Here is a 15051-nt window from a genome sequence, read left to right as displayed (position 1 = left end):
CATACACTCTAGTCCCTACAAGGGTGGTGCATTATAGCCCCAATCCTCAGAATTGTGGGACAGAACAAACACCACAGACAGACCCACATCTCCTACGAATGAATTGGCAAAGTGGAATTTGAAACCAATAAATGCAGAAGAAATTATCCATCAACCAAAGAACAGCTGAGACAGTATTTGACAAAAATGAAAAAAAAATTAGACTTTGACCTCAAATCCAAACACATTCTCCAAAAGAATTAAGATTCAGACCAGCAAATGAACATCATAAAAGTCCATGAGAAAATGACACAGAAGAACCATAGGAAACCTCTTCCTACCCTTAGCCCTAAGCTTCACCAAAGCAGAAGCACTCAGAAATCATGAGAAGATTCCAAGCCCCCGTAAAACAAAATAAGAATGAAGCCACATATTTGTAAGTCTAAATAGAACACATGAGTCTGAAAGGCAAGATGGCAGAAACAATGCATGGTTTAGAAAACTGTTTACAGGCCAACAAGAAAATAACTAACCAACCCCATCATGGACATCAGAAAATGAACCGTGCTAAAATCCAACACATATCAAAGAAGACAACTTGGTAACACTTCACATGTTTAGAAAATGATAGTGCTCACCCCAGACAGGTTGGCTGAGAACCACGTAGGTGAAGGAAAAGTACCTTTGTTCAGCTTTTCAGGTAACCAGGTTTTCAAATCATTTCAACAGGAAAAAGTGTGAATCTTGGGGACTGGAGAAATGGCTGAGCAGTTAAAAACCTTTTGTTGCTCTTGCAGAGGACCTATGTTGGGCGCCCAGTGCTCACAGATTAACTGCGAGAACTTCCAGGTCTGCAGATTTAAAAGCTTCCAAAGAACCTCATGTCCATCAATAAGGGGCAGATAATTAAATGATTAAAGTGATAGCATACCCGATAGCCATCAAATGGACACAGTGATGTGTTTATGCATCTGCAGTAGTATTGCCCTTATGCCTTGTGAGTGACAGATTTTAAAATAGAATCTTCCAGGTGCCATTTTTGATGGAAAAAAATGAATTTACAAATATCTCCACTGGTATCCAGGAGAAGGGCATATAGAAAAGCGCAGTAAGCTGGGGTCTCTGTAGAGTCACATTGGGAGTTTTTACATTCCCTTGTTTGTGGGTTCCTGTCTCTGTTTCCTTTTGGAAAAAGACTCAGCAGGATTTAATGAGGATGGCAGAGGAGAGGTCCTGGCCTGCCCACCTTGGGAGGTAACAGCCACAGGGACATGAGTACCATGGATCGGAAGTGGCCTGCACCATCGATAGCACCAGAGGTGTGTGTATGTGTTTGAGGGGTTTCCTCTAGAGGGCATGGATGATCTATGAGTTGACCTCACAACCCTGAAAAATGCTCAGGCTCCAGGCCGGCTTTCATCCCAGTGTAGGGACCCATGACTCATCCCCCTAAACTACTTAATTATAACACCCAAGTCTGCAGTGTGCCAAAAAACATCTGTCATTGTTTAAATCTGCTGCAGGAGTGACTGTCGCCTTCAGGCCTGAGGTCGCCTTTCCCCAGTGCAAGACCAGTGGGTCAGAAACCAGCACTAGCAGGAAGCATTCAAACCTGAAGCTTCCAGTCAAGCTTGGTGGCAAGTCAGTGAATCGGTCCTGTTCTGCTGTTAGGCCTGTGGGGTAGATGAAGGATTGAACCCAACAATCTCTTGTTCTCTTTAAACCCAACAAAATTCCCCTAACTCTGTATGTTCCCCGTCAGTTGTCAATGCCCAGCACTGGGAAGGGAGTGGTGTACCTCAGCCAACCTCTCATTCATCAATGATGGCAGGTCCTGTGTCACTGTGTTATGAGTTCCATTTAGCCAGTTAATCCTTGGGATCTCTCAGGGACACAGTAATGAAACGGAAAATGCTTTAGCTTGGGCATGATGACTAATGACTGGCGAAGACACTGCTATCCTCTTGGTGCCCAGAGAACTGCTGATTTACCTCATTCAGACTTGGATTAAAGGCCCCAAAGAACCCAAACTGAAGACAGGCTCTTGCTTCAAGAACCTAATATTTGCATCTGGAAGTACTGGTCAGAAAAATAAAAGAAATTAAACAAGTAAGCAATAGCCTCACATCCCAGCCCCAGCTGTGTAATTGTGGCATCTAATAGACACAGAAGCATTCAGAGAGGATACCACCTATTTAAAGCTTAAGGTGGGACTGAGAAGATGGTTTAGTTGGCAAAGTGCCTGCCTTGCAAGCATGAAGACTTGAATTCAATCAAGAACACCCACTGAAAAACAGCCAGGCATGGTAATGCACACCTGTAATTCCGGTAATGGGGAGGTAGAGGCAGGAGGACCCCTGGAGCTTATTGGTTAGCCATCCCAGCGTAATCAGTGAGCATCAGGACAGTGAGAGAGATTCTGTCTCAAAATATAAGGTGAGGGCTAGAAGGATGGCTCAGCAATTAAGAGCATTTGTTTTCTTCCAGAGGATCCAGGTTCAGTTCCCTGCACCAAAGTGACAGTCACAACCATCTGTAAATCTAGTTCCAGGGGGATATGATGCCCCCTTCTGGCCTTGGCAGGCAATGCACACATGTGGTATACATACATTCAGGTAGGTACACACTTATACCAGAAGATAAAAAACAAAATCTTGGCAGTGTTGGCACATACCTTTAACCCCAGTCCTTGGGAGGCAGAGGCAGGTGAATCTCTGTGAGTTTGAGACCAGCTTGGTCTACAAGAGCTAGTTCCAGGACAGCCTCCAAAGCCACAGAGAAACCCTGTCTTGAAAAACAAAAACAAAAAAACCAACAAAAAACAAAACAAAACAAAAAAAACACAGAACTTAAAAAAAGGTAGATGGCACCTAAGAAATGATACCAAAGGTGATCTTTGATCTCCACATGTTCCATAGACACATTGGCTTCAAGAAGCATCTAGATGTTATTTGCCAATCTTGGCTGGAAATCATGCCAGACACCCTCCAAATCAGAGGCAGTGTTCTGATAACTCCAGTAAGTACTTTCTACAAGCAAAATCATTTTCCTGGACTTGTGGGAAGAGCACCAATTATGAAAATTTCCCTTGAATTTTATTTGATGATTTAAAAGAAATTTCCTCCCCCAATATCATCAAGAGAAACAAATTTTAAAATCTGTTTTATTTGGGGGCCCTGGTGCTCACTTTGTTTTACTCTGTAAAAGACTACTTGTAAATCTATCCTAAAGTTTTAGAAACTGGAGCTGAATAGATTCTAAGCAAAAGTCATGATTATCAACACTGACTCAATAATTAGTGTCTTTGTCACTATTCTGTTGCTGTGGAGAGACATCATGACCAAGACAACTCTTATAAAATAAAGCATTTAATTGGGGGACTTGCTTACAAATTTCAGAGAGTTAGTCTATTATCATCACAGTGGGGCCATGGTGAGAGATGACACTCACGGTGTTGGAGCAGTAGCTGAGAGCTGCTTCCTGCCCCACAGGTGGGGGAAGGGGACAGGAGAGGGAGAGAGAGAGAGAGAGAGAGAGAGAGAGAGTCAGAGTCAGAGTCAGAGTCTGGGCCTGGTATGAGCTTTTGAAACTTGAAAGCCCCCCTCACCACTACCACACACTCCTCCAACAAGACTGCACCTTCTAATTCTTCTAGTCCTTCAAACAGTTCTGCTCCCTGGTGACTAAGCATTAATATATGAGCTTATGGTGGCCATAACCCCCACAGATGGGAACCTGGAACCAGTAACTAAAAAAAGGCCCAGAGCCACATCTGCCATTTACTTCACTCTTTCATGAGATTGTCACTTCCTACAATATTTCAACCTTCAACATAAAAACATGGAATCATTAAAACATTGCTTCATAAAGTTCACTCAAAGCTAATGGCAAATTGTAAGAAAAGAAACAAGTGGGGGTGTGAGGCTGGAGAGCAGGCTCAGTAGTTAAGAGCACTGGCTGCTCTTGAAGAGGACTTGAGTTCAGTTGCCAGCACACACATCAGCTCATGACTGCCTGTGACGGCAGGGTCAGGCTACCTGATGCCCTCTTCTGGTCCCTATGGGTACTGCATATATGGCATACACACACACACACACACACACACACACACACACACACACACACACAAATAAAAACACAAATAAACCTTTAAAAAATGAAGCTATGCACAGATGCCTCACAGTGGATCAAAACTAGCAATATTTACAGAGAATAATGTCATACTGATGGTAATGTTTATTTCAAGATTTGAAAGATTGCTTTAACATAATTGAATTAAGTGTCCTAAAAACACTTGAACTTCACCTCAAATTATCTCCTCTTGCTTTGGAAACCAAGAAAAAAAGATGCTGAACCTTAGTGGGTTATAAAAAGTGAATTTTATATTTATACACAGACATATATAAAACAAAAATTAATCCCTATATTTAACTGTTAAATGCATAAATACTATTAGTAAACCCATGGGAAAAATACCCAAGAATATCTATTGCTTTAAAAAAATGTTGCTTTTCAGGGTGAGAGAGATGGCTCAGTGGGTAAAAGTGCTTACTACCAAGCCCAAAAAGCTGAGTTTGGTCCCCAGGATCCACACGGTGAGAGAAACTGACTTCAAGTTGTCCTCTGACTTCCACATTCAAATCTGTCAGGTGAGCATAAATTTCTTAAAATTTGAGTTGGTACTATATGTTAAAAAAAGATAGAAGCAACAGATAAGAATGCTGGAAGACATTATTCAAGAATGTATTATCCTCTACTTGAAACTCTAAATGAATCAACTGAAAGCATCTTAGAATCGTCAAAGTCTGTTAAAACACAAAATGAAGGGAACAAAAGCTCTTATGAGTCACAGTAGACAGCAGGGAAATACCTCACTGCTGTAACTCAAGGATGGGAGTATAGGACCTGTCTTCCTCGTGGCTGATCTTGGGCCCCGTCAGAACGCATACTGGTAAACAGAATAAAAGTTTGCAGTTAGGGTAAGAATGTAAATGTTATGGAGTTAATCAGAAATTTCGGTTTGATGTGTGTGCTTGAAAGCATTTTACTAAATGATTTAAATAATGATCTTTCAAGGTGGATTATGATAAAAAGTGTAAATCAAAATAACTGCTCTGCTGTTTTTTAAAAGATGAAATATGAAATCAGGTGTGGTAGCAGACAGAGGTAATCCCAAACACTTGGGAGGTGGAGGCTGGAGGATCAGGAGTTCAAAGTTACCCTTGGCTACATATCAAGTTTGAGGCTAGCCTGGGCTACATGAGACCTTGTCTCAAAAAATAAACAAACAAACAAACAAGTAAATAAATAAATAGAAGATGAGTCATACTCTCACATCCTATACCCTACCATAGAATAAGTTCAAGATCAAATATTTCAACCAAATGTATGATTCCACCACAGAACTTGAAGGGAAAAGTAAGAAAATACTTGCGTTATCTTAGGACTTAGGAAGGTTTTTTTTTTTTTTTTTTTTTTTTTCTTCTAAAAATTCAACTGGAGCATCACAGGGAAAAGCAGACTGTAGATTTACAAAGATGCCCTCATCAGAACAGCAAGGGATAATCAATGGAGGAGACCGCTGTTATACATCGCTGGTAAAATGCTTTCTCCTAGAGCCCCATGGGGAGAATGATGGACCAGTTCAAAGACATGGAGAGAATGATGAACCAATTCAAAGACTCTTGAAAAATGTTAAGTGTATGAATGCATGAATTTACCCTACTAAATGGCAAATCTGAGAACTCAGCTGAGATCTTTTTCTCCGACAAGCTTGTCAAATGTTAGATCTAATGTGTGGTGTTCTAGAAGACTGAAGAAAGTGCGTATCTGGGAACAAGTTGGAAGCAAGGCGAATTTCTGGGAATTTATATGAAACAATCAAAGATGAATCCAGCATTTCTGTACAAACATGCCTGTTGTATGGTGAGGTTCTTTGATTTATACATATGTGTGTATTTCTGTGTGGGTATGTGCACAGAGGCCAGAAAAGGATGTTGGAGCCCTTGAGCTGGGGCTATAGGAGTTATAGGTGGCTGTGAGCTGCTTGATGTGTGTGCTGGGAACTGAACTCTGGTCCTCAGGAAGAGCCACAAATAATCTTAACCCCTGAGTCATCTCTCCAGCTCCGATTTTCTAGATTTTAGACATTATCAGTTTAATAAATTTAATGTATGATTGCTATAAAAAAAGTTAACCAATACCTGAGGATGTGAGCACGAGGCCCCGGGTCCAGTCCTCACGACCACAAAATTTTTAAGCCAAAGCAGTGCACAATATATTTAGCTCAGGAATTTGCCTTTCAAGTTTGAGTGTATTATGAAAATTCTCATTAACCAGCTTCCTAGTAAATCACCCCGGTGACGACAAAGAGGACTCACTCAAACAACTCCAGCATCACGGCAATTCAACAAGCAGCATCTCTCACGTGTCTCTTCCTGTATCCTTACAAGCATTTCTGTAGCACAGGAGGAAAAGTGGACCAGGTGTATCCTCAAGTTATGCCCACTTGTAACTGACTAGACACTATGGCCACAGTGATTTCTGAGAAGTGTTGTATCGGTTGATATTCCCAACACAAACATGTGGATTCTTTGTTAACAGTGAGTGATAGGAGGTAATCCATGAGGTCAAAGCCCTGCCAAGCTGGCTATGTTATAGTATCAATGCGTGTGAGCCTGTGCCTGTGCGTGTGCGTGCGTGCGTGCGTGCGTGCGTGCGTGCGTGCGTGCGTGTGTGTGTGTGTGTGTGTGTGTGTGTGTGTGTGTGTGTGAGCATGTGGAAGCCCAAGGTGTCATCCCCAGGGCACCACATATCCCCATCAGACAGGGTCTCTCACTGGCCTGGCACTTACCAAGTTGGTGCGGATGGCTGGACACAGCCCACAGGAGCCGCTTAGTCCAGCCTCACGAGGGCTAACATCACAAGCTTACTCTGCTCATGCTACATAAGATCTGGGGACTGGACTTGGGTTCTCATACTAGTAAGACACGTGCTCTACTTACTCACTGAGCCATCCTCCTAGTTCGAAATCTACTTTTCACATTTTAAAATGTTTTATTTATTATTACTGCATATGTGTGTGCATGCAAAACAAAACCAAAACTTTCAAAAACCATTTCTCTCCTTCCATCTTTGTGTGGGTTTGGGGAATTGAACTCAGTTCATCAAACTTTCGAAGCAGTCACTTTTACCTACTGATCCATCTCACTGGCCCCAAAACCCTTTTTTTTTTTTTTTTTTTTTTTTTTTTTGGTTTTTTCGAGAAAGGGTTTCTCTGTGTAGCTTTGGAGCCTATCCTGGCACTCCCTCTGGCGACCAGGCTGGCCTCGAACTCACAGAGATCCGCCTGCCTCTGCCTCCCGAGTGCTGGGATTAAAGGCGTGTGCCACCAATGCCCGGCTCATAACCCATTTTTTAAAACAAGAAAACAACATCCCAAAGAAGAGTGGCACTAGTGACATGGGAATTTGCATGCAACCACCCCACCCTTGATTATGAAATAAAGAACTGTCTGGGATGAATGCTGACAACACCGGCTGGTGTTTGGCAACTGAGGTATATTTAGAGTGCCCTAGGTAGACACTTCATGAGGTCATGCTGACAGGTTCTCAAGGCAGAGATGAAGAACACGGAGCCGGAAAACCGCAGAAGAGAGGAATTTGGCACTGGCGAGCCTATCCATGGCGGACTCTGAGGTAGGAAAGGTGAGTGCCAGAAGACGGAAATCAACAGCCAACACCAGCAACCTAAAGGAGCTCCACGTCCAAACCCTTCCTGCTGTAGCCTGTACCATATTGTGTAATTGAAAAGCCAAGTTCGGAAAACAGAGTCCTTCTGGGCAGCATGCAGCATTTGTAATTCTGGCCTCCAGGAGGCTGAGGCAGGAGGATGGTGCATTTCTGGACTGAGCACAAAGATCCTGTCTCATTCTATCTCTCCAAAAATATTAGATATAGTAGAGCACAGAATTCAGTAGACTAGGATATGACTCTATGTCAAAAAAAATGCTTCCTCTAGCATATAACAAATAAACCAGTGTTAGATGGAGCACAATTAGGTTTCAATAAGCGTCTGGCTTTTCCTAATCCCAGGTTAACAGTTTTTATTTCTTAAGTCTTGTTTAATTCATGATGCTTCAAAAGAATTGGCCTAGGCAGGGTGATGGCACATGCCTTTAAGCCGGCAGATCTCTGTGAGTTCAAGGCCAGCCTTGTCTACATAGTGAGTTGCACCCTGGAGAGGGAGGGACGGGTTGCCTAGACATGAGCCTGTGGGTCAAGGGAGCACACTCCCTTGCTTTGAGTTGTTGTTGAGAGGTGGTCCTGCCAGCTAGATTTCTGGCTTTTCTGATTTTAGGAAAGATTTTTGTATTTGCCATTTGCCCCAGAAGACATTACACAGCTAACCAAAGGGCTGGAGAGATGATGGCTCAGCAGTTAAAAGAGCTCACTGCTCTTACAGGGGACGTGAGTTCAGTTTCCAGTCAACACAATGAGTGGCTCACAACTACCTGTGACTCTGGCTCCAGGGGATTTGATACTGTGTTCTGGCCTCTGTGGGCACTTCACTCATGTGCACAAATCTACACACACACACACATACACACACACGCACACACTTTTTAAAAATTTTAACAAAAATATAACCTAAACCAAAGCCAGTAGAAACAATTATATATATGTGAGATATATATATATATATATATATATATATATATATATATATAGTTTATATCTTAAAATCATATGCTCAGGAATATTTGAAAAAGCTACATATTAAGTCATTTTCAAAATTAACAACAAAATGTAACATGGGGCAGGAAAGATGGCTCAGAGATTAAGAGCACTGACTGTTCTTGCAGAGGATACGGGTTCAATTCCCAGCACCCATTTGGTCATGTGACACCCTTGTGGCCTCCTTGGGCACATGTGGTGCTCAGGCATACACACCAGCAAAACACTCATAGGCTAAAAATAAATAAAACTTTAAAAACAGAAGGCATGAAATGGTTAGCTTGTAAGCTGATGTTTGGTAACACAGGCTGTAGGCAAAGCAGAACTGTGAACTCTCCGCAAGGTTCCAACTCATGGCCAGCAGCACAGGCTGAAGCGGCTTTAATGGCAGCTCCCGAGTCATCAGCCACACTTAGGGTCGATCCATAGGGAGAATGGCTTTGAGGCACAGAGCAGTTGGTTAAGGCAGAAGGTCCCCACAGCCAGGGGTGCTTGAGGCACCCCTCCAGCCACAAGGTCACACCTGAAGCCTTGCTGAGCATGCAACCCCCCGCTCCACACCTGTGTTCACCAGACCTCCAGATGGTTTGGACATAAGCTAGAACATGCTAGCAAGGTTTTTAGTGTGGGATGACCTGATGCCTGCTTGCTTTAGAGGGCAGTGTGGTGACGAGGGCCTTGTTCCAAACACATATTGCAAAGGTCCTTGGAGATCCATCCAATGGAAAAGTCATCTGTTTGTCATGTGTTGCCATAGTAACAATAGTGCAAAGCATCATTTGCTCCTATAAGAAAAGTCTCCCTTGCAAGAGGCTTTACTTACAAAAAGATCACCTTGTCCTGAGGAAACCAAATGTCGGAAGAGAAAATAGGGTCAGCAACCTTACCAACATCTACCTCCACCCCTCCAGGCCTCACTCCCAGTGAGCACACCCTAACTGCCCAGGATGGAAGGCATGAGTCCTGAAGGACTCATGAAAGGTAGACAGTGGAGGCCTGAAAGATGACATTTCCATATGATGGAGAACTCCCCTAATGAACCCTCAGCACGAATCCAAAACAAGGTCACCAATCACTGCCCACCCCCCTCCCCCATGGAAGTGCTGCCAAAACAGGCTTTATCTCTGTGTTATAAAGGCCACCTCTGCCACAAAATCAATTTTATTTTCAGTGTAGCTTTTATTTATTTCCTTTGCAGCGGTGGGGCTTTGGGCATGCCAGGTAAATGGCTTTACCCTGAGCTGCATCCCCAGCCTAATTATTTTTATGGTTTTTAAATCTGTTGACCATCTCATCTGCTTTCATAACAACTAAGAAGGCGGGGCTGGCTTTATTATCTCCACTTTACAGAAGAGAAAACAACTGGCCACTGAGTACTAAAGAGCAGACACAATGCTTGGTATAAAAAATGAAATGGTTTGTAATGTACGGAAGAGTGTCTAGGTTTACTTGAGTTTGCTGTCTGCCGGGTGAAACTGACTAGAAATCACTCGGGTAGGCTTTCTGGCAGAGACAGCTTGAGTGAGAAGCTTGAGGCAAGCTCAGGTGGTGACCTGTGGGTCATAGAACCCACATAACCTGCCATGACATCCTGAATTCTCTGGCGCTCCGAGTACTAACAACAAGGGCATGGGTGGCATCAAGGTTAACTAAGCTCTTACTACATACCAGACATTAGTCTGCAGGCATCAAGTCTATCCAGTAGCCCTCCTAACATTCCCATTTTACAGAGAAGAAAAACAAGGCACAGGAAGGCAATCTATGCCCACAACTTAATGTCTTGTTCCCTGGACACATAGGAGGTGCCATGCCCAGGAGGAGAACCCTGACTGGGATGGCAGTCATTGCAGGGACCTGTATCTCGTTTTTAAAGTTGCCATCTGGGCCATATTCCCCACACTCTGTCCTCCAGAAAGTTGATACGTATAGGGATCCAAGCCTCTATGGCAGCACTAACAGTCAGGTCTGTCAGGCCAGTCTAGGCTTTCTGGACCGTGTTTATCGATGAAACACTGGCTGATTTGCCTGGAGCTGTCTAAGAAAAATCAGAGAGGAAGGCAGCTTCAGAAGAAATACTGAAAATTAAAGACACGTGGAGGCAGCCTTTGAGTGAAGGCACAGACCTAGGGGCTGTGGTTTTTTTTCTTTTTCCTTTTCAAGAGTATTAAATAAAAAAAAATCCTCATTGGTGTAAATTAATCCCCCATCCACATGCAATTTTTTTAAGCTACTCCTCTTGGAACAGTACAAGCTAGCTTTTATAGATTGGTTAATCTTATGTTTATAATTTTTTTTTTCTGTCTCAAGGAAGCAGAGAAGAAGCTGAATAGAGCACTCAGGCAAGGAGAAAATTACAGCGTGAGTGCTGCTCCATGCTGGGTGCGCTAAGGGGCTGGGGGAGCACAGCTGTCAACAGCTGCAGGGAGGCGGGGAGGCGGGGAGGCGGGAGGTGGGAGGCGGGAGGCGCTTGTGCCTCTCATTTTCACGGATATGCAACCTTGCCATCCTAGAGCTCAACCACAAAGAAACCGAATAGCGAGTTCTAGAGTTTTCTATACCATCTCTCGTCAAAGCCCTAGCGGAATCCCAGAGAGAGGACTGGGATGTTGAGCACAAGTGAGATGCTTTCCACACTGGCACTCCGTGCTGTTTAATGAGTCTGGTCCACCCAGGCTCTTTGCACTGTCCTTTCTCCCTCTGTAAAACGGGAACAGGGATGGCTCCTTCATCAGGTGGGTGTACAAGCCAAATGAGTGAAGGAATTAGAACTGCTTGGCAACACCAGGCAAGCACTTGCGGTGTTCTAGCTAGTAAATACTATTTGGGGGAGGGATGGGTAAAGGGCATGCAGGCTTCCCAGCACCTCCACGTTTCACGACAATGTATGTATTTGAAAAGAAAACCCAAAAGGTGGTTTTTGTAAAACGTAAGGAAAACTGACATCACTGTCACTTCAGGTGAGGGTGCAACTAGGAGCGTCTCAATCCATCCCCTCCTGCCGCAGAACTGGACTAGTCTTTCCAGGACAAGATTGAGGGGGGGGGGGACCTGTGAACCCTCCCTCATCTTGGCTGTGGCAGGCTACAGCTCTGTGCATATTTTGCAGAGAGGAGTTCCAAACTTCCCTCTGGGCACTATTGACCCTGGAGCAAGCATCTTGTTTTACGGGACTTTAATTATTAATAATTAATTAGAACCAGATTCTCATGAGCTCAGGCTGGTCTCAAACTCGCTATGTAGCTGAGAGTGGTATTGAATTTATGACCCTACTGCCTCTGCCTTCCGAGCGCTGGGGCCACAAGCCCAGCTTTACATGGTGCTGGGGATCCTTCCCAGGCTTGGTGCCTACTAGACAAGTACTTTACCCAACTGGCCTATAGCCTCAACCTCTTCACCGGGTTTTTAAATGCTGAAGATGTCAGGAAAGATTCACAAGGCGGCAGCAGTGACCGACCGGGGCACCTGGGTAGTTCAGTCCACCCTGTCAAACATCACAGACCTCGCACATATGAGGGTGGACACTGAATTTGGGAACACACATATCAAGGACAGACCAGTCTCCAGAGCACACATCTGCGAGCTTCGCAGAGGGAAATCTCTCCTGCCACTCAGACACGCGGGGACGCGTGTCCCCTCCCCCACCCCCGTTTTTGTCCAAGAACCAACTCTGAGAAAACTGGTCACGCTCAGGTGTCACTTCTGCCTCTTCTGACAGGGACACCATGGCTTCCAGGGACGCTCATTAACAAAACAATTAAATTAATCCGCACAAAAAGCCCAAACCCACCCTAACGCCTAGGAGAGCTTGAAGTCGAAGGCAGAGGGTGTGGGTGCACAACGTGGGCTCCCGGACCCCCTCCCCCTGGGAAGAGAAAGGGGCTCAAGCCAGGGCCAACCAGGGTCGCACTCAGACAACCAGCGCTCAGGCGGCTCCCCGACAGCCAGGTAGGCAGGAGGGCGTGGGCACCGGCGAGCCGACGCCGCAGAGTAAAGTTCAAGCCGGATCTCACCGCCGGGCGGCCACCTCGCCAGCACTGTCCCCCGCTTCACAGTTCTTAGTGACTCCCGGTGGCTCTCACGCTCCCACCCACTTCAAACACCCGCCTCTCTTCCCCTCTCCCAAGCGGACTCCGGAACAGCGCAGAGAGCAGTCTGGAGCGGGCCCGGGGACACCGGGTGTCGCCTACGTACCCAGCGCTAGCAGAACGAGCTGTCCGGCCGCGGGGACCATCTTCCGAGCGCAGGGCGCTGCAGCCACCGCGCTCCCTGCGGTTGGCTAGTGGCCGCGCGCCGCCGCGGTGAGCGCGGGGAAAAAGGCGCAGGCGGCAGGGCCGGCCCCCGGCGCGCGGGCGGAGGGACGACCGCGCCTCCCGGTGGCACTGGCCGGCACGCTGCCCGCGGCGGAAACGGGAAGGAGGTTCCCGCCACCTCTCCGCCCCTAGGCGACCCAGGGCGCGGCGGACCACCCTCCCCTGATGGGGCGCCCCCGAGGGCGCAGGGGTGGGGACTGGGAGCCGGGGGCGGGGACCCGCACCCCGATCGCGACAGCCAGTCACCACCCCGGGCCAAGGGCCAGGCAGGAAGCGCCAGGCTTCAGACACCTCCCCGCAGTGCTCTTGCCCAGGGTCGCCGCCCGAGTCCCCTGCGCAGTAGCCGCCCGAGTCCCCTGCGCAGTAGCCGCGTCCAGGCTGTAGGCGGCGGAGCGGAGTCGCCAAGGATCTAGTCACCTGCGCCAGGGGCTGCTCCAAGACACTCCGGAGCAGGAGCCTGGAGACCTTAGCCAGTCACCCGGCAGGGCCTGACCCAAGAAAAGCGCTTGTCTCCATAGTCAGCCAAACACCCATCAAACTGGAATTCCCACCTGTGCCCCCATCCTTGCTGGCTTTGGGTCGTCTGCGTCAACCAGGGCCAAAGTCACCCTCCGTCCCCAGATACAGTGTGAAGATGAGGGACTCTATCATCCGTGAATTTAAACACGCGTCAACCCCACTGCCCCACTGCTTCGGGGGTGCGGAAGCATGAACAAGAGCTGGCTGTCATGCGGTTTAGTACAGGAGGAGTGGGTGGTGAAGTCAGCTAGTTGGCCCTTTTAGGGTTTGTGGTTTGGAGCTGACCCCTGATTGCTGGACCACGAGAGGGGAACACAAGAAGGGAAGAGCTTCTGGGTGGAGAAAGGATGGCTCATGCGTGTTTGGGGACCATCCATGGGGAACAGTACCCCAAAGAGACTAGTCATTGTTGTCAGACAGACCACCTCTTGCTTCCTGCCACCTAGCTGCCCCAGAAGAGGTCCCATTGTCCTTGGAGGTGGAACGTTGGTAGTAAGGTGTGTTGGTTTTGGGATTCTCTTGCTGTCTCCTTAACTGGATGCTCAAAGTCTCAGGATTAAAAAGGAGGCCCAAGCCATTGAACTCAACGTGTGGCTACTGTGTTAGTCATCTTTCGGTTGCTATGACAAAAATGCATGCGATAGGGAACTTAAAACGAGAGATTTGGGTTTCTGTTCTAGTTCGTCACTTGGCCCTATAGCTTCGGTCTGAAGAGGAAGGACTTCACAGTGGGGAGCATATGCCAGTCCAAAAGCAAGGAAGGGGGTTCCAATATTCCCTTCAAAGGTACACTCCCATTGACCTAACTTCTTCCAATAGTGGCCAAACTACTGGTTTCCACCATCTCTCACTAGCGCCGCCCACTGGGGGCCCAAGCAAGCAACAAATGAGTTTTTATGAAAAGGGGTGTTAAACCAAGCATCTTTTTTTGTTTTAATTAATTGATTGTTTTTTTTCCTTTGGAGACAGGGTCTCATTGTGTACCCCTGTCTGGCCTTAAACTCTACCTGCTTCTACCTCTAAAGTACTGAGATTAAAGGTATGCACAGCTATACCCAGTTCCAAGAGCCTTTTTTTGAAAACAGATTTGTGTGTTTTGACTGTATGTACGTGTGTGTATACATGTGTGTACTACATGCATGTCTGGCTGACGTCTGCAACTGGAGTTACGGATGCTTATGCACTAACATATGCAGGGAACTAAACTCAGAATCTCTGCAAGAGTAACTAGTGCTCTTAATCACTGAGGTTGGAGGAGGAATTTAATAACTGAACCATAACATATAGGCTGTTCCATTAGAAAAAGGCACTTTGAAAGGGGTGTGAATCTGTACAGAAAACCACCCCTTTCCTACATTGACTTCCTTTATCCCTTAATGCTATGACTGGTAAGGGTCCCTGTCAGCCATTCCCGACACCCACTGCATATATCCTTGCTATGGCCTTCAGCTTGACCTGGACCTGCCCTGGGGCTCACCTGATTTTTTGGCTACAAGAGGCAAGGAATC

At 46.2% G+C, this 15051-nt stretch overlaps 1 protein-coding gene across 1 annotated transcript in view; it reads right to left on the bottom strand.

The window, feature by feature from the left end:
- The window catches only part of Tgfa (transforming growth factor alpha), an 89968-nt gene extending 76381 nt beyond the window's left edge, over positions 1-13587 (bottom strand). Inside the window, 3 exon segments of the mRNA XM_027428628.2 lie at positions 12906-13152; positions 13199-13489; positions 13576-13587. Coding sequence (XP_027284429.1) covers positions 12906-13152; positions 13199-13489; positions 13576-13587 — 550 coding nt within the window.
- Positions 13588-15051: the final 1464 nt, after the last annotated feature.

Source organism: Cricetulus griseus, chromosome 8 (assembly GCF_003668045.3).
Source record: "Cricetulus griseus strain 17A/GY chromosome 8, alternate assembly CriGri-PICRH-1.0, whole genome shotgun sequence".
In the NCBI taxonomy this organism is placed as follows: domain Eukaryota; kingdom Metazoa; phylum Chordata; class Mammalia; order Rodentia; family Cricetidae; genus Cricetulus; species Cricetulus griseus.
This window is presented reverse-complemented; position numbering and strand designations above follow the sequence as displayed.